Source organism: Bos indicus, chromosome 25 (genome assembly GCF_029378745.1).
Source record: "Bos indicus isolate NIAB-ARS_2022 breed Sahiwal x Tharparkar chromosome 25, NIAB-ARS_B.indTharparkar_mat_pri_1.0, whole genome shotgun sequence".
NCBI classification, from domain to species: Eukaryota; Metazoa; Chordata; class Mammalia; order Artiodactyla; family Bovidae; genus Bos; species Bos indicus.
The window spans coordinates 40279416-40297805 of record NC_091784.1 but is presented as its reverse complement, the minus strand read 5'-3'; the positions used below and the strand labels follow the sequence as shown (position 1 = coordinate 40297805).

The 18390-nt window shown below is 56.9% G+C and overlaps 1 protein-coding gene across 12 annotated transcripts; it reads left to right on the top strand.

Moving 5' to 3' along the window:
* Positions 1-1858: 1858 nt before the first annotated feature.
* AP5Z1 (adaptor related protein complex 5 subunit zeta 1) lies at positions 1859-17570 on the top strand. Of its 12 annotated transcripts, XM_070780280.1 has the most exons (18): positions 1863-2013; positions 6245-6268; positions 11658-11795; positions 11865-12051; positions 12228-12369; positions 12471-12583; positions 12905-13073; positions 13341-13481; positions 13639-13676; positions 13743-13905; positions 14291-14469; positions 14833-14975; positions 15141-15281; positions 15637-15748; positions 15934-16031; positions 16366-16498; positions 16576-16790; positions 17048-17570. In XM_070780280.1, exons 1-18 carry the CDS (start codon positions 1865-1867, stop codon positions 17316-17318), a joined length of 2556 nt encoding a protein of 851 aa, XP_070636381.1. In that variant the 5' UTR covers positions 1863-1864; the 3' UTR covers positions 17319-17570. The 12 variants fall into 12 exon arrangements, with proteins under 12 accessions (XP_070636379.1, XP_019843591.2, XP_070636374.1 ...); XM_019988032.2 differs by lacking the exon at positions 6245-6268 and having other exon boundaries at positions 1860-2013; XM_070780279.1 differs by having other exon boundaries at positions 1862-2013; positions 13639-13905.
* The last annotated feature ends 820 nt before the right edge of the window (positions 17571-18390 follow it).

Genomic DNA, 18390 nt, shown 5'->3' with positions numbered 1-18390 from the left:
GCGTGGCAAGCCTTCAGCGAGACGGCCTGTGACCAGGCTCCCTTCCCCCGTTCCCTTCCTGATGAGCGCTGAGCCATCCCCCTTTCCCCCATCCAGGGTCTTCCTCACCGCTCACCCTTCCTAGGCCTCGCTGACCTGCCCTATGCAAAGACACCCAACCTTGCCCTCCCCTCTCCTCCCTTCGTCAGCCCTGCAGAGCGTTTGTCCACTGAGCTGCACATGATCATGTATTTGATAGCCGTGTTTCTGGCTGTAAATTCTGGGAGGACAAGGACTTAGCCTCTCTTGTTCCCCAGAACCTAAAACGCTGCCGAGCACAGCCCAGGGCCACCATCATTGCTTGTTCCATGAATGAATGATTCCACAATCCTCTTCATCCTCTCCCGCCCCATGGCCGACGGAACGGCACCACCCTAAAAGCAGAAAGCTATTGGCACCGTTGGTTTTCCCTGTTCCTCCTCCCGTGGCCCTTACCTAGCTCAGGCAGCCTCCCTCCCTCCCTCTCTCCTCCGCATCAGCCCCTTCTACACACCCATGCACACGCACACACATTCACTCTGGATCAGCGCTTTCTACACCACCCCCCTGCCCCCAGTCCATTCTCTCCTCTCCTGCCAGACAGCAGGCTGCCCTCAGGCGTATGTAAGCCCCTAGAAGCAGGTCTTCATACTGCCTTCAGAACCTTCCCTCTGCCTTTCCCTCCCACCCCTTGGCCTGACACCCTCGGGGCTCATCTGAGGCATCCGTCCCTCATGTCCCTCACGGAGAACTCCTGGTTCGGCTGTGACCGCATTTATCCCGCTGGACTGTCACTGCGCAGAGGACCCGCCCTGTGTCCCCACGCGGTCTGCAGGGTGGAAATACTGTGGCCAGCACACCTTTCAGAATTAACTTGAATTTGACCTTTCCTCTCTGAGCCTGTTGCCCTTATCTGTAAAACGAGATACGGAGAGCCTGTGATTATGGTGGGGATAAGTTGTTTTTTTTTCTTAAGAGGCAGGTACAGCCTACATTAGATGCAAAAATGAAATGGGAATTTTAGGAAGGAACTTCTAAGAGTTGCCGCTGTTCCTTGCAAACTTCTGGACACGGATCCAGTCCACGGCCGGGGTGTGTGCAGCAGTTTCAGCCGCGCTGCACACAAGACCTGCCGGCGACGGAGCGGACGGCGTTTGTGGGACAGAACCCGGAGCGGGGGCGCTGGGCTGAGGCTCCTAACGGCGCCCGGAGTGAGGCGGCTCCGGCCCCCGCAGCCGCGGGATCCGCGGTTTAAAGCGTCGGAAGCCCGTGCAGGTACCCCCGGGCACAGTCCCGCCCCCTCCCCGCCCCCGCGCACAGTCCCGCCCCCTCCCCCCCCCCCGCGCACAGTCCCGCCCCCTCCCCCCCCCCCCGCGCACAGTCCCGCCCCCTCCCCCCCCGCGCACAGTCCCCGCCCCTCCCCCCCCCCCCCCGCGCACAGTCCCGCCCCCTCCCCCCCCCGCGCACTGTCCCGCCCCCTCCCCCCCCCCGCGCACAGTCCCGCCCCCTCCCCCACCCCGCGCACAGTCCCGCCCCCTCCCCCACCCCGCGCACTGTCCCGCCCCCTCCCCCCCCCCGCGCACTGTCCCGCCCCCTCCCCCCCCCCGCGCACTGTCCCGCCCTCTCCCCCCCCCCCGCGCACAGTCCCGCCCCCTCCCCCACCCCGCGCACTGTCCCGCCCCCTCCCCCCCCCCGCGCACTGTCCCGCCCCCTCCCCCCCCCGCGCACTGTCCCGCCCTCTCCCCCCCCCCCGCGCACAGTCCCGCCCCCTCCCCCCCCCCGCGCACAGTCCCGCCCCCCCCGCGTCGAAGCCTATTGGTCGGGGGCCGTGCGCCGAGCCCACGTGATGCGGCACGCTGCGCGGCCCGGAAGCTGGCGTCGCTGCGGGCACTGCTTCGCGAGTCGCCCCTGTCTGGAGCGCGCAGCCCGCCCTCAGGGCGGCGGTGGCGGCGGGATGTTGGCGACGGGGACGGAGAGTCTGCTCCGCCAGGCCAGGTGAGCGCGCTTTACGTCTCGGGCATGTGGCGGTGGGTCTCAGCGCGGGGCCTCGGAGGAGGCCGGGCCCGGCGTGAGGCGGTCCGGGGGAGGCGGCGGGCCCCGAGCGGCGCTCTGAGGGAAGAGCGGAAAGCTGGCCGGGTTGGGACCCCGCGCGGATGGGCCGGAGGCTCGGCGGCGTCAGGGCCGGGAAAGCCACAGAGGCGCCGGGGAGCCTGCTGGACTAAGCCGTGGCGGGCTCTGTGTGCGAGGTTTGCGAGTCCGGTGCCTTCCGACGGCTTCGGGGAGCCGCGAAGGGTTTAGTGACTTAGATTCTCGCGGGTGCGCTGGGCGTGTTGAGGGGATGCTCCTCCGTCCTCTGGCCCCGGGTTGCCTCTGGACGCCCACTGACTAGTCGGTAGCTCTCTCCTCACCAACTAGCCACTCACGGGGGAAAACAGATGTAGACTCGGACCCAGATCCCGCAGTCCGTCAGTGTAAGACTCGATGCTACTCGAGGAGAAGCAAAGGCGGCCAGAACCATGGTTTAAAGGGAAATCCAGGTATGGATTCGGAGCTAGACCAGTTGGTGGAAAAAATTAGGCTCGTTGAAGGAAAGTTATGTCCAACCTAGATAGCATATTCAAAAGCAGAGACATTACTTCGCCAGCAAAGGTCCATCTAATCAAGGCTGTGGTTTTTCCTGTGGTCATGTATGGATGTGAGAGTTGAACTGTGAAGAAAGCTGAGCACTGAAGAATTGATGCTTTTGAACTGTGGTGTTGGAGAAGACCCTTGAGAGTCCCTTGGACTGCAAGGAGATCCAACCAGTCCATTCTGAAGATCAGCCCTGGGATTTTTTTGGAAGGAATGATGCTAAAGCTGAAACTCCAGTACTTTGGCCACCTCATGCTAAGAGTTGACTCATTGGAAAAGACTCTGCTGCTGGGAGGAATTGGGGGCAGGAGGAGAAGGGGATGACAGAGGATGAGATGGCTGGATGGCATCACTGACTTGATGGATGTGAGTCTGAGTGAACTCCGGGAGTTGGTGATGGACAGGGAGGCCTGGAGTGCTGCGATTCATGGGGTCACAAAGAGTTGGACACGACTGAAGGACTGAACTGAACTGAGGCTCCTGTGATCTTAGGGAAGCAAGATCTTGAACACTTGTTAGGTTGTAAAGGCTGTGAATGGAGCAGAAGTTTGTTGTAGTCAAAATAACCCTTGAAAATCTGTTAGGCTAGTGTTTTCTCCCACTGCGTCCAAAAACGTCTCTGTTTCCTTCAATCTTGGACATGCATTCCAATACTCAAGTTCCACTATTCCAATTAAGGCTCGTTTGAATTTAGAAGCTCTATTAAGGGAAAATAGCTTTTTCAAAAAGTCGAAGTATAGTTGATTTACAGTATCAGTTTCAGGGGTACAATGCAGTGCTTCAGTATTTTACTGGATTATATTACATTTAAAGTTGTTATAAAATATTGACTGCATTGCCTGTGCTGTACCGTGTATCTGTACCTTGTTTAATACTGGTTTGTACCTCTTAACCCCTTCCCCTCCCCAGTTCCCAGTCTCCACGATAACGACTAGTATGTGCTCTGTGAGTCTGTTTTGTTCTATTCATTAATTCCATTTTTTGGATTCTGCATATAAATGATAATCAGTATCTGTCTTTCTTTGACTTATTTCACTGTGCTTAATGCTCTCTGCGTTCTTCCATGCTGTTGCACATGGCAGAATTTCATTCTTTATGACTAAGTAATATTCCATTGTGTGTATACACATCACATCTTCTTTATCCAGTCATCTGTTGATGGACATTTAGATTGCTTCCATGTCTTGGCTGTTGTAAACAGGGCTGCTGTGAACATCGGGGTGCATGTACCCTTTCAAATTAGAGTTTTTGTTTTCTTTGGATATATACCCAGGAATGTAGTTCAGTTTTTAGCTTTTTGAGGAACCTGAACAGTTTTCTGGTGACTACACCAATTTACATTCCCACCAACAGTGAACTAGGGTTTTCTTTTCTCCACTTACTCACCAGCATTTGGTATTGTGGTCTTCTCATTTGATAGCCATTTCTGACAGGTATGAGGTGTTACCTCGTTGTGGCTTTGATTTGTTTCTCTCAGTTGAGCATCTTTCTATCTGCCTGTTGGCCATCTGTATGTCGTCTTAGGGAAAATGTCTATTCAGGTCTTATGCCCATTTTTTAAATTGCTTTTTTCATATTGAGTTGTGTGAATTGTTTATTTTGGATATTAAACCCTTGTTAGTCATATCACTTGCAAATGTTTTCTCCCATTAAGTTGGTTTCCTTTGCTGTGCAAAAACTTTTAAATGTAATAATTAGGCCCCATTTGCTTGTTTTTGCTTTTGCTTCCTTTGCCTTAGGAGACAGAGCCAAAACACATTCCCACTATTTCTGTCACAGAGTGTTCCGTTTTCTTCTAGTTTTATGGTTTCTGACCTTACATTTAGGTTATTTAATCCATTTTGTTTATTTTTGTATATGGTGCGAGAAAATGTTCCAATTTCTTTCCTTTACAGGTAGCTGTCCAGTTTTACCAAGCACCACTGCTTGAAGAGACTGTCTTTTGCTCGTGTGTTTTGCCCCCTTTGTCATGGGTTGATTGCCCATAAGTGTGGTTTTATTTCCAGGCTCTGTTCTGTTTCACTGGTGTGTGTGTGTTGCTGCCAGTACCGTGATGTTCACATAGTGATACTGTAGTTTTGTAGTTTAGTATAGTCTGAAATCAGAGAGCATGATACCTCTCTCCAGCTTCGTTTTTTTTTGTTTTTTTTTGTTTTTTTTTAATTTTATTTTATTTTTAAACTTTACATAATTGTATTAGTTTTGCCAAATATCAAAATGAATCCACCACAGGTATACATGTGTTCCCCATCCTGAACCCTCCTCCCTCCCCATACCATCCCTCTGGGTCGTCCCAGTGCACTAGCCCCAAGCATCCAAGTATCGTGCCCCAAGTATCGTGCATCGAACCTGGACTGGCATCTCGTTTCATACATGATATTTTACATGTTTCAGTGCTATTCTCCCAAATCTTCCCACCCTCTCCCTCTCTCTCAGAGTCCATAAGACTGTGCTATACATCACTGTCTCTTTTGCTGTCTTGTACACAGGGTTATTGTTACCATCTTTCTAAATTCCATATATAAGATTGCTTTGCCTATTCATGTTTTAGAATTATTCTAGTTCTGTGGAAAAAACGTGGGTATTTTGATGGAGACTGCATTAAATGTGTAGATGGCTTTGGGTAGTATGGAGATTTTGGCAGTTTCAGTTCTTCCAACTCGCGTACATGAGATACCTTTGCATCTCTGTCAGCTTCACCTTCCTCTCGGTGTTTTATAGTTTGCAGTCTCAGTCTTTCACGTCTTGTGTGAAGGTTATTCCTAGGGTTGTTTTCTTTTTTTTCACATGATTTTAACGTGTATAGGAAAGCAACAGGTTTCTGAATATCAATCTTGTATCCTGGCAACTTAACTGAAGTTATTTTATTAGTTGTAGTAGTTTTTGGTGGAAACTTTAGAGTTTTATACATATATGGTATCATGTCATCTGCAAATAGTAGGTTTTACTTCCCTTCCAAGTTTTATGCCTTTTATTTATTCTCCTAGTCTGACTGCTGTGACTAGGACTTCTTACTTGCTAAAGTGCTCCTACAAAACACTACGCTGTGTTAAATAGAAGTGGTGAGAGTGGGTATCCATAGATGTGTTCCTGATCCTGGAAGAAAAATATTTTTGGCTTTTCAGTGTTGAGTATGACGTTAGCTGTCGGTTTGTCATAAATGACCTTTATGATGTCCCCTTGATATCAACTTTGATGAGAGTTTTTGTCGTGAATGAATGTTGAATTTTGTCCAATGCTTTTTTTGTAGCATCTGTTGAAACGGTCACGTGAATTTTATCCTTCCATTTGTTAACGTGGTGTATTATACCAATTGATTTGCGGATGTTGAAGCATCCTTGTGATCCTGGAATGACCATGGACTTTTTTCTTTTTTTTTTTGCCGTACTTCATGGCTTGTGGGATCTTAATTCCCCGACAGGGATTGAACCTTCACCCTCAGCAGTGAAAGCGCAGGGTTCTAATCACTTGACCACCAGAGAACTCCCCATGATCTTTTTTTATTGTTGAATTTTGTTTGCTAATGTTCTTTTGAGGATTTTCAGATCTATGTTCATCATAGATACTGACCTGTAATTGTTTTTTTTTCTTGTAGTGTCTGCCTGATTTTGGTATCAAGGTAATTGTGGCATCATAGAAGGAACTGAAGAGTGTTCCCTCCCGTTCGGTTTTTTGGGGTAGTTTGAGAAGGATAAGTATTATCTGTCTGTGTGTCTGGTAGAGTCCCCTCATGAAGCTCTCTGGTCCCAGACTTTTGTTTGCTGGAAGTCTTACCACTAATTTAGTTTCACTGCTAGTGACAGGTCTGTCAGATCGTCTGTTTCTTCCAGTTCATTCTTGGGAATTGCGTATTTCTAGAAATGCACCCGTTTCTTCTAGGTCCTCCCTTCTGTCTGTCTGAAGTATTGGTGCCACTGTCTGCAGACCTTCTAGGGTCTCACTTCACAGTCTCCCCCCTTGCATGTCTTCTCTGGGTCCTCTCTGTTGCTGACCACCCTGACCTGCAGGCTTGGCAGTTTTGTCCTTTACAGCCTGGTCTGTCGTCTCCGTCTGTCTGTCTCTGCTCTGGTTTTTGTATTTCCCTCTGTCTGCTGACTGTGGCCTTTGTCTCTTGTTTCTGTTTAGATGGTGGTGGTCTGAGACTGTTGTTCCTTGAGGTGTGCCTGGACTGCTGTAAACTCCCCTCTTGGAACTGCTTCTGCCGCAGCCCATAGGCGTGGGGTGTGCTGTTCTCCTCCTGGGGTCTTTGGTGTCTGCGCCTCCATGTCTCTGTCGCTCACTTGAGCAGCATGTTTAGTAGCGTGCAGTGACTCTACGTGTTTGTGTTTTTCCCGTTTTTTTCTTCCTGTGATTCATTTCTACTTTCATACTGTTGTGGTCAGAAACGGTACTGGATGTCATTTCTGTCCTCTTAAATTTGTTGAGGCTCATTTAATAGTCTAACGTGATCTATCCTGGGAACATCCCATGTGCATTTAAAAGAATGTGTGTTCGGCTGGTTTTGGATGGAGAATCCTAGAGAGAAAGTCTGCCTAGTTTACGTGTGTCATTTAAGACTGCTGCCTCCCTGTTGATTTTATGTCTGAATAATAAGTCAATTATTGGTACAGTTGCTTCCCTGGTAGCTCAGACGGTAAAGAATCTGCCTGCAACACGGGAGATCTGGGTTCGATCCCTGCTATGCCATGCTATGCTAAGTCACTTCAGTCGTGTCTGACTCTGTGTGACCCCATAGACAGCAGCCCACCAGGCTCCCCCGTCCCTGGGATTCTCCAGGTAAGAACACTGGAGTGAGTTGCCATTTCCTTCTCCAGTGCAGAAAAGTGAAAAGTGAAAGGGAAGTCGCTCAGTCGTGTTCGACTCCTCGAGACCCCATGGACTGCAGCCTACCAGGCTCCTCCGTCCATGGGATTTTCCAGGCAAGAGTACTGGAGTGGGGTGCCATTGCCTTCTCCGTCGATCCCTGAGTTGGGAACAATCCTGTGGAGGAGGGCATGACAACCCACTCCAGTGTTCTTGCCTGGGAAACCCATGGACAGAGGAACCTGGGGGCTGCAGCCCATGGGCTCGCAGTCGGACACGACTGAGCCACTGCGCGCGGCGCGCCCACTGATGTGCGGTGTTGGAGTCCCTGCTGTGACTGCAACACTGCCAGTTCCCCCTTTTTGCCTGTTAGTGCTTAGGTGCTGCTTTATTGGGTGCGCAGATGTTAATAATATGTTTTGTACTGGCCCCTTCATCGTTGTCTTCTGGTAGACTGTTTAAAGGCTGCTGTGTCTGATCGTGAATGTTGCTGCCCTGCTTTCCTGTTTCCATTTACATGGAGTATCTTTTCCCATCGCCTTTGCTTGCAGTCCGTGTCCTTAGTTGTGAAGCGAGTCTTTTAAGTAGCATGTATAATTGTCGGGTCTTGTTTTTAAACTAATCAGTTTGGCTTATGTCTTTTGATTGGAGCATGATACTCCATTGGCATTTACAGTGATTACTGATGGGTACTGGGAGATTCCCTGGTGGCTCAGATGGTAAAGCGTCTGCCTGCAATGCAGGAGACTCAGGTTCAGTCCCTGGGTCAGGAAGATCCTCTGGAGAAGGAAATGGCAACCCACTCCAGTACTCATGCCTGGAAGATTCTATGGATGGAGAAGCCTGGTGGGCTGCGGTCCATGGGGTTGCAAAGAGTCGGCCACGACTGAGCGACTTCACTTTCACGTTCTTACTGCCATCTGCTGCTCGTTTTCCAGCTGGTTTTATAGTGCTTCTCCGTTGTTTCTTGAGGTTTTTTGATTTGTGGCTACCTGCCCCGGGGTTCACGTATGTGACCTTTGTGGTAGCTTCGGTGGTTGACCCCACAGCCTCTACTGAGCATTTGCGCTCACTCATGGGCGTTGTCCTAATCTATAAATTCCTATAACTCTTAGGGTCAGTGTAGTATGGATGAACTGTTTCCGTTTTTGCTAGTCTGAAAAGTTCTTCTTTAATTCTGAATGATAACATTGCTGGGTAAAGCACCCTAGACTGTAGGTTTTTCCTTTTGGGACTTTATTCTGGTCTGAAAAGTTCCTGCAGAAAACTCCACTGATACCCATATGGGGGTTCCCTTGTTAGAATTCTCTTTAGCTTTTGCCATTTTAAGTTTGGTGTGTCTTGGTATGGCTGTTTTGGGGTTCATCTTGTTTAGGGGTCTCTTTGCTTCCTGTACCTGGCTGTTTCCTTCCTTAGGTTCAGGAGGTTTTCAGTCGTAATCTCATCAAACACATTTCCGCCCTTCTTCTCGGGCCCTTGTGTGTGCGCATCAGCACCTTGCTGTTGTCCCGGAGGGGTCTTAATTGGTCTCCGTTTCTTAAATGTGTTTCTTTTTGCTGTTCTGATTGGATAATGTTCCTCTGCATCACACAGCCAGTTGTTATACTCCTTCTAGTATGCTTTCCATTTCAGTTGTACATATCTGCTCGGATTACTTTTTTATATTTTGTAGGTCCTTGTTAAAATTCTGTGTTCAGTTCTTCTCCCTAGTTCAGACAGCTTTCTTACTACTAACGCTTTGAACTCTTTCTGGTAATTATGTTTCAGTAGTTGTTTTCTCAGTCTTTCCTATCTCACTTTGCTTTAGTTTTCTGTGTCTGTGATATCAGGTGAAACGGTTACCATATCGCGTGTGACCGGTGCCCCAGGGTGCTGCCTTGGTAGGAGGTGGGCTGGAGACGGAAGCCATCACTGCCCTCGTGGGGTGGGGTCGGGTCCCACGGCTGGAGCAGAAGCCCTAAGGACGAGGTCCAGGCTGGTTCTGTTCCCTCTGAGTGTGTGCTAGTCCCCCTCCCAGCAGTGGCATCCTTGCCCTTAAAGGGGAACAGGGCAGGTGCTCGGCTGGGCCGGCATGGAAACCAGCCAGCGCTTGCTCAGTCACATCCCACTGACTTGCGACCCCCACGGGCTGCAGCCCACCAGGCCCCTCTGTCCATGGGATTTTCCAGGCCAAAGGACACTGGAGTGGGGGATCTTGAGCCAGGGATCGAACCTGCGTCTTCTGCATCGGCAGGCGGGTTCTTTACCACTGCGGGCCCTGGAACGCCCGGACAGTCGCGCTCTGCTTCCTCTGCCTTAGTTGAGCAGCAGGCGAGCCTGTGCCCACGCTTCACAAGTGGAGGCTAGGTTTCTCACAGCCCTGCTGTTGGCCTCACTGGTTTTCAAACCAGCCAAAGGATTCGTCTTCCTGGTGTCGGAGCCCAAGGCTAGGACACGCAGTATGTGGCTCCACCCCTCAGTCCCCAGGAAGGCACTCAAGCCCCTGTACCCCCCCCCCGTTTCCTGTGTCCCCTCCCAGGGGCACCAGTTCCTGATTGCTCCTCCGATTGCTCCTCCTCCCCAAGTCCATGTGGATCCCTCTCCCCAGGCTCGTTTGTTTTCAGTGGGAGCTGCCTCTCCATGGCTGTGGTTGCATGTCTGCTCTTGAGGGGTGAGCTCTGTGTCCTCCTGCTCTCTCACTCTCCTCGCCCCAGAAAATAGATGAAATGCTAGCATCTCACTCGACGTGTGATATGCTTGCCCCGCAGTTCTTGCCGGGACACGAAGAACTGAGACCCACTCACAACTCCCAGCTTCTCTTCTGTTCACGGTTATAAATTCATAGACTGAAAGGCAGAAGGAATAGCCCTATTTCTTATTTCTCTGTGTCTTAGGTGGATTGGAATTCCTGTCAAGATTTGAGGAAAGGTTAAGTAACTATCAGTTGTGTCTTACTAGTGTTCACTATTTCTTTGATTATTTGTGGCACTTTAAAACAAATTACTGAAGTTTTGGAGTTAGGCTTTGGAGGAAATTTTAGTTATAAATTTTTCAGAGATGGAAAAGATGAAGAAACTTATCAGAAGCATGACTTGTGAGCTGCAGAGGAATGTGGGACTCGGGTAAGCGGGGAGGGTGAGTGCAGGGCTGGGGGCGTTTCCTGAAGGACCAGATGACTATCCAGAAGCTCAGAGCAGGCGAGGCGTTATCCAATGAGGGAAGCAGCCAAGAGCGCTCCAGGCAGAGGGTCCAAGCCAGGCGAAGGCAGGCGAGCAGGACGCGGTGCCCTTGGAGGAGTAGGGATGGCTGGGTGCTTGTGCGCTAGTGCCAGGAGTGTGAGAGCAGCCGGGAGCTGCTGAGGGTGTGGGCGAGGGGCACCGCCGTCTGGGACAGGCTGGCAGTCTCTGCCTCCGACATCACCCAGAGAAAAGCAGGCTGGACTGGCCCAGGGCTGAATCTCTTCCACCCACTCACGCCTCCGTCTGTGTTTGTAGGGGGCTGCGCCCTGCTCTGTCCGGAATAAGGGGGAGTGGCGGGGGAGTCTGCTGGGACTTCTCTGCCAGCCCTCAAGTAAATGGGGAAGCACAAGCCACCGCCCAGGACCCCTCCACAGCCTTAGAGGCTGGGGGTGCACGTGCTCTAAGGTCAAAACTGTGGCCCCTGAGTGTCAGCAGAACGGATTTGGTGGGCTTCACCCACAGCTTGGCCCAGCTGTGTGCTGCGCCCTTCCGAGAACTCCCCTGAAGCTCGAAGTGTGGTGACTTGCTGGCATGTTACTTCTCCTTGCCTTTCAGCATGGAATGGGAAGCAGGCTGTCTTGAGACCTCATTCAGTATGGAACCTGTTTTAAATGCTTAGTAGATACATTTTAAATTAAGCATTAGAGTAATGTCATAATATTTGCTCTGTCATACTTAACTTTTATTCCCAGAAGTTAAAAGGATCTTTTGAAAAGCAACTTGGTTCAGACTAAAATCTCCCTTAGTTTTGACTCCTAAACCAAGTGGTTTGTTTTTCTGGTCCTGGAATAACAAACCCTGAGTGTGTGGAGGCTTGCTGTGGACGCTGGTGGCCTGAGGGTCTCCCGCCAGCAGGGGAGGGGGCAAGGACCTGGGTCGGGTGCCTGGCAGCGGTTCATCCCGAGAGGCCTCGGGCTCCTCTGCTCGGGAGGGCCTGCCCCCGACAGGGCGGCCTTTCCCGTTGCCCACGTGGTGGTCTCTCTGCAGGGAGGTCGGGGCGGAGGAGCTGGGCAGGTTCTGTGCTCGCGTCAGCGCGCTGCTGCAGGCAGAGGACTGGGGCCCCGATGCCCTGGACGCCCTGCGGAGGCTCTTCCTCATCGTGGCGGCCACCAAGTACAGCAGGAGGTGAGCACCCCCCCGGCCTCCGGGCGGCCTGCCCGGCCCTGCGGAGGCTGACCGGCCCCTGCCCCCCAGGCTGGAGCCCACATGCGTGGCGCTGCTGCAGACCACCCTCTGCTCGCCCCGCTGCCCCGAGCGGCTCCAGCTGCTCTGCGCCGCCGTGCTGAGAGAGATGGCACCCTCCGACAGCCTGAGCCTGTCCTGCGACCACGCCCCGAGCTCGCGGCAGCTGGGCTTGGTGGCCTCCGTGCTCTTAGCCCAGGTAACGTGACTTCCGCGGCTCCCCAGCCCACCCCTGGTGGCCCTGGGCTCAGTGATCCAGCCACCGTGTGCGCCCCATGAGCGAGCGGGCTGGGCCGGGCCTGCCCTGGTGATGTTCTGGGCAGAGTGGTGTTTGTGGGGGGAGTTGGTGTTCACGTTCCGCCAGGGGTTCTGCAGGGCGACCCGCAGCAGGTCAGGACCGTGGGCCAGTGCGTCATCAAGGTCCTGGAGAGTCGGCAGCCTGAGGGGCCCAGCCTGACGTACCTCCTCCCGGTCGTGTCCAAGGTCACCAGCCTGGCCCCGGACGCCCTTCCTGAAGGTCAGCAGTGTCGGCAGGGGGGCAGGGGGGACCACCAGGGCCGCTGCTGGGTCCCAGGAAGCCCCACACGCTTAACTCTGTCCCCATGGTGTCCCCCCCAGAGCAGACCAAGGCACTCAGCAAGCGGCTGGGGGACTGGCTCCGCTACGCCAGCGTCCAGCAGGGGGCGGCCCACGCCTCCGGGGGCTTCTTCTCCACGCCCAGAGCCCGGCAGGTGAGTCTCGGGGGCGGCGGGGGTGTGGGCCGCCCTGTCCTGGGGCCACCTGCGGGCTGCCGTCAGCTCCTCCTGCGGGACCACCGCCCTGGTCCCAGGATGACCCCTCCTGTCTCCACTCGGGCGTTGAGGGCGTGGTGCTTGGGTCCTGCCCTTAGCCCGTGTTGTGCCCATGATGCTGTGAGGAGTCTTGGGTCGTGCTGGTGGGGATCTGGAGCAGGGCCATGTCGCAGCCCAAGTGCCTGTGTTCTCGCATCCTACGAGGGCGCCCTGGCTGTTCTTGACCCTGCTGTGCTTGCTGACCTCCCTTGTCCCCTGCAGCCAGGCCCTGTCACCGAGGTGGATGGGACCGTGGCCACAGACTTCTTCACGGTGCTGTCCACGGGCCAGCGTTTCACGGAGGACCAGCGGCTCAACGTGCAGGCCTTCTCCATGCTGCGGGCCTGGCTGCTGCAGGGCGGCCCTGCGCGCCCGGGTGCTGCGGATGCAGGTAGGACAGGGCGGGCTCCTGGGCGCCTTGGCCAAGCCTCATGGGCTCCAGGATGCTTTTCCCAGACGTGTTGAGAAGCCAGACGTTGGAGTCAAACAACTCCTCATCCGCACGCCTGCTAGCGGTTTAGACGGTCCGGGTGTGTCTGCACCTCTGGTGTCCCGTGAGGGTGGGAGCAGGCGGGACTGAGCTCCGGCCCCTGTGGATGCTCCCCTGCCCTCCAGACCGCCCGTCTCCGCGAGCTGCTAAGCCATCCCCTCTCTTCAGACGACAGGTCGGAGCTGGAGGGCTCCACCGTGTCCGTACTCTCGGCCGCCTCCGCCGCCAGCCACCTGCTGCCGCCCGCCGAGTGGCTGCGGGAGAAGGCCCTGGAGTACTGCCAGCGCCTCCTGGAGCAGAGCGGCCGGCGTGAGTCCTGAGCCCGCCCCGCATCGCGTGTCCGCGCTGGGGTCCCCCCAGGTGTGGGCTCCCCAGCCTCCCCTTGAGCTTCCAGAACACGGGCCACCGCCTCACCCGGAGGTGCCCGTGGGACGCAGAGACCAGGTGGCCCTTTTCCCTCCCCCAGGAGCCCTGAGGAAGGCCGACTCGGACCTGCAGAAGGCGGTGAGTGCCGGCGGGTGGCCTTGGGCGGGGCCCGCGGCCCCCTCTGAGCCACCTGTGTCCCCGCAGTGCCTGGTGGAGGCCGTGCTGGTGCTGGACGTGCTCTGCCGGCAGGACCCCTCCTTCCTGTACCGCGCCCTCCCGTGTGTGCGGGCCCTGCGCACCCGACTCTGCGGGGACACGGCCTGCGTCCGTGCATTGCTGCCCATCGCCCAGTTCTTTCTGCACCACGGTGAGCGCCTCCTGCGCTGGAGAACGGCGCCGGGCAGGGGCACCTTCCTCTTCCCCGCCGCCGCCATAGAGCAGCAGCGTCGATGGGTGCTTAGCACTCACGTGCCGGGGATTTTTAAAACGTTACCAGGTTGATGTTAATCTTGAGCTCTCTTTACCAAGGAGTTCCCTAGAAGGTGCCTGAAGCCATCCCCTCTAAGGAACAGTCCTTGTCCGTCCTCAGAGGGGCGGGTCTGTGGCCAGACATTGGGGAAGAGCTGGGTGCACTCGGCCGGCTGTCCCGTGCTTGTGATGCCGGATGTGTCTGCCAAGGGTGTCCCAGGGACGCGAGAGGCCCTAGAGGCCGGGCCTGAGGCCTCCTGCCCTGATGGAGCCGGTGCTCTCAGGGGAGGCTGCCGCAGTGGATGCCGACGCCGTCTGCCAGCACCTCTTCACCAGGATCCCTTCCGAACACTTCCACAGCCCGATGCTGGCCTTCGAGTTCGTCCAGTTCTGCAGGGACCACCTCGTGCTGTTCGGCAGCAACCTGGACCTTCTCAGGACCAGCTTTCCCAATCTCTTCAAGGCATGTGAGCTGGGCCCCTGGGGCAGCGGGCACCCATGCTCCGGTGACCCGTGCCCTTGGGAAGGCGCGCTCAGGCTGGCAGAGCCCACGGTGTTGGTTCAAAGTTAGCGTCTCACTGGGCGGCTGCGCCCGCTGTCAGCCCTTTAGTGCCTTCACCTTTGACGGGTGTTTCTGGCATGTCACCGCGGAGCTTTTCCAGAATCAGAGACTCAGTCCTTTAGTCAGGAAGAAACGATGGCAGGTGGGCAGGACTTGATTGTTGGCACCAGGTGAGGGCAGAGGCAAGCAGGGTCCTGGGGAAAACGGTGAAGGGCACGTCCCAGCCGTGGGATCGGGGGCACTGAGGCGCCCCTCGCCCTGCAGTTCCTGGCCTGGAGCAGTCCGGCCCTCACCTCTGGGTTCGTGGCGCTCCTGCCGGTGCTGGTTGACGCAGGCACGGCCGTGGAGATGCTCCACCTGCTGCTGGACCTGCCGAGCCTGACCGCGGCCTTGGACCTGCAGCTCCGGTGAGCCCAGCCCACTGCTCCCCATTCTCACGCCTCTGCCCTGCCTCCCGCGGGGGCCCGGTCCAGGGCGGGTGCCATTAGGGTGACGGCTGCTCGAGTCTCTCCCTGATCAGGGGCACCATGGGGCAGGAGCAGGAGCCACGTCCCAGCCGTCTCTGCTTGCAGGGCGTCACAGGCCGCATCTGAGAGGCCGCTCTGGGACGTCTCCGTGAGGGCCCCCGGCTGCCTGGAGGCCTTACGGGACCCCCAGGCCCAGGGCCTTTTCCAGCACCTGCTGCGGGCCAAGGCCAGCGGGACCGTGGAGAGGTAGGCCCTCTGTGGGGGCCCTGAGCGCGGGCCGCTGCGGCCGGAGCCCGGCCCCGAGCCTGCTGCTTTCTGACCTGGTGAGATAGTTCTGTTCACGGCCACCAGCAGCGCTGGCCGCGTGGCTGAGCACTTCCCGGGCACGGAGCTTGTGGTTTGTTCCGCTACGTAGTCCTGTCCTTGCTGTTCCGGAGGGTGGGGGGCACGCTGACTCCTTCCGCAGATGGAGGAAGTGAGGCTGAGCACCCGAGAGGTGGACGCGCCAGGACTGGCCCCAGCCGCACGCGAGTCCCGGGGGAGCTAGGGCAGGCTGACGAGGGCAGCGGCGGGTGCTTAGGAGCGGGCCGTGTGTCCCCAGGCTGACGCCGCTCCACCAGCTGCTCCAGCCCCTTGCCAGCTGCGCCCGGGTACTCCAGTGTGCCCAGGCTGTGCCCACCCTACTCCGAGCGTTCTTCGCGGCGGTGACACAGGTGAGCCTGCCTCCTAGGGCCTCCGTGCCCGCAGCAGAGGGCCAGCTGGAGCTGCGGGGCCAACCGCAGCAGTACGCAGTCAGGGCGCAAAGTGCTGCTCACAGCAGCCCCCAGGGCAGCAGACACGGTGGGGCCCAGCGCACAGGTGCCTCTGGGCAGGCACCCAGGCTCTCTCTCCCTCCCAGTTCGCCAGTGGGGCCCTGGCCAGCCAGCTGGCACTGCTGCTCTTGGAGAGAAGTGACTCACTTTTCCAGGTTGAGGGGTATGAAGCTGACGTGCACAGGTGGGTCTCTCCTGGCAGCTCCATGGGGCTCCACCCCTCCTGTGCCCTCAGCCCTGGTCACTGCAGACCCCCTCCCCAGCCTCACCCCCAGCACTCACCCCTTGGCACTTCGTGGGCTGCCGCACAGACTCTTCCCACTCCAGAGAGTTGCCACATCCCCTCCCCTCCAGCTTCTCTTGGGCAGAACCTTCCAGAAGATGCCCTTTCTGAAAGCCCGACTTGTGTGGGCTTATCCCCTCGCCAGCCCAGCCCGAGGACAGAGCCCGCCCCACCAGGCGGTAGTTCCAGACAGGCCGTGGGGCTGGGGTCTCTTGAGCGGTGTCCTCTCCGACAGGGTGCTGAGCTCCCAGTTCCCGGCCCTGTGCAAGCTGCATCCCCCGTTGGTGGTTGAGCGGGCCAAAGAGCTGCTGGAGTTCGTGGGCAGCCTGGGGGGGCCCCGCAGCACTGGGCACATGCTCACTTCTGTGGTAAGGCGGCCTCCCCCTCGCCCTGGCCTGCGCCTGGCACGGGGCCTGCTGTGGGCTGAGTGCTGCTCCCTGCCCAGGTGTGGGCCATTGGTGAGTACCTCTCAGTGTCCTGGGACCGGCGCTGCAGTGCGGAGCAGATCAGCAGGTTCTTCGAAGCTCTGGAGGCCCTGCTCTTCGAGGTCACCCAGTCTCGGCCTTCCGCCGCCCTTCCCAAGTGTCCTCCGCAGGTCATCACTGTGCTCATGACCACACTGACCAAGTTGGCCTCCCGGAGCCAAGACCTGATCCCCAGGTACGGGTTTGGGGCAGGTAGAGGGAACCTGCAGCCTTCCCGTGGGGAAAGCAAAGGGCTTAGCAGCCGCCCCCTCTCAGACACCTGGACACAGTGTCTGCACGAGCCTCCCAGCTGGGTGCCAGTGGCCCCGGATGTGGGCACTTTTTGGAGTTAAGGCCACACTAGCCTGTGCTCCTGGCGGCCGGGCCCCTCCCCGAGCCCCCGTCCACCTGAGGGGTGCGCCTGCACTGACAGGCTGGGCCCCCCACCCCCAGGGTCTCCCTGCTCCTGTCCAAGATGAGGACGCTGGCCCAGAGCCCAGCCGTGGGCCCCGTGCACGGCGAGGACGATCTGGGAGCCGTCCGCACACGGGCCACCGAGCTGCTGAACCTGCTCAAGATGCCCAGCGTGGCCCAGTTCGTGCTCACGCCCAGTGTGGAGGTGTCCCAGCCCCGCTATCACCGCGACTGCAACACCGCCCTGCCCCTGGCCCTGGACATGGTCAGCCGGCTGCTGGAGCGCGAGGCAGGCCTCCTGCCAGGGTGAGGGAATGGGGGACCCAGTAGGCACCAGGCTGCAGAGCCTGGTGTTGGGTCCCTGCCATGGCCTCAGGGGTCGGAGAAACCTGGGAAGGAGGCGGGGGGAGTCCACCATCTCAGCCTGTCTCTGCCACCTCTGGCAGAGATGGCACTGACTCTCGGCTTTGGCCCCTGTTGGGGCTGCCTGTGTTCTGCTGTTATTTGGGGGCAAGAGGAGAAAGAACAAAAATAAACCTTCACAAAATATTTGTGCACACAAGGGCAGGGTTGGTTCCCTTTATGTCCGCCCAGGAAGCGGGCAGCCCCGCGTGTGGGGCCTTCCCCAGTGGTCCTCCCACCTAATCCCCACGTGTCCCCAGTGATTGAGGACAGAGCACTGGCGTGCAGTCAGAAAGGAGCCATGTCCATCTCCCAGAGCCGAAGGCTGCCACTGGGACGTGAGTCTGGTCAGTGGAGAGCTTTTCGTGCTCCTGAGTTTAGCTTGGAGACGGGAAGGCGGGTTGGGGGGCCCTACTGCCTCCACAGGCCTGCAGTCTCCCACCCGCAGGACAAGGCCACCCCAGCACCTGCCGCTGGAAGCCGTACCCGGGAGATCACGTGCGCTCTGCTCTTCCCCCGAGTAGTGGACACACACTGGGTGCGGTGGGGCCAGAACCCCCTGCAGCCCCAGCGCTCCCTACCGCTCCTCCCCTGGAGTAGGCCTGCGGTACCCCCACCCGCGCCGGGAGGGGCCCGGCCACCAGGTGGCGCTGCTGCTCCGCGAGTCCCGGCCCGGCCGCCCCGGCCCCGCCCCTCCCCTCCCAGGGCGGGGCCGGCCCAGCCCTGCGAGCCCCAGCGAGCCCCTCACCCCTGCCCAGCCCTCCAGACTTGCGTCCCGGGAGGCCCAGGTGGAGCACTATGACCCCTAGAGAAATACTCCACTTTGCCTGACGCCCCGGGAGGCTCAGACGGAGCACCATGACCCCTAGAGAAACACTCTGCACTTTGCCCGACGCCCCTTAATGCACAGCTCTCAGTCTTTTCAGGTCGTCAGATATTGCAAGTTTGGGTCACAAATGTGTGTAAGAACTACTTTGAGA

What these genes read in the sequence shown, in the direction of transcription:
- AP5Z1 (XM_070780271.1), top strand. Translation starts at nt 1,865, where the DNA reads ATGCGGCACGCTGCGCGGCCCGGAAGCTGGCGTCGCTGCGGGCACTGC. An exon ending in CCAGTTCTTTCTGCACCACG is followed by an intron (nt 13,906 to 14,290) that starts GTGAGCGCCTCC and finishes CGGTGCTCTCAG; the next exon opens with GGGAGGCTGCCGCAGTGGAT. An exon ending in GCCTTGGACCTGCAGCTCCG is followed by an intron (nt 14,976 to 15,140) that starts GTGAGCCCAGCC and finishes CTCTGCTTGCAG; the next exon opens with GGCGTCACAGGCCGCATCTG.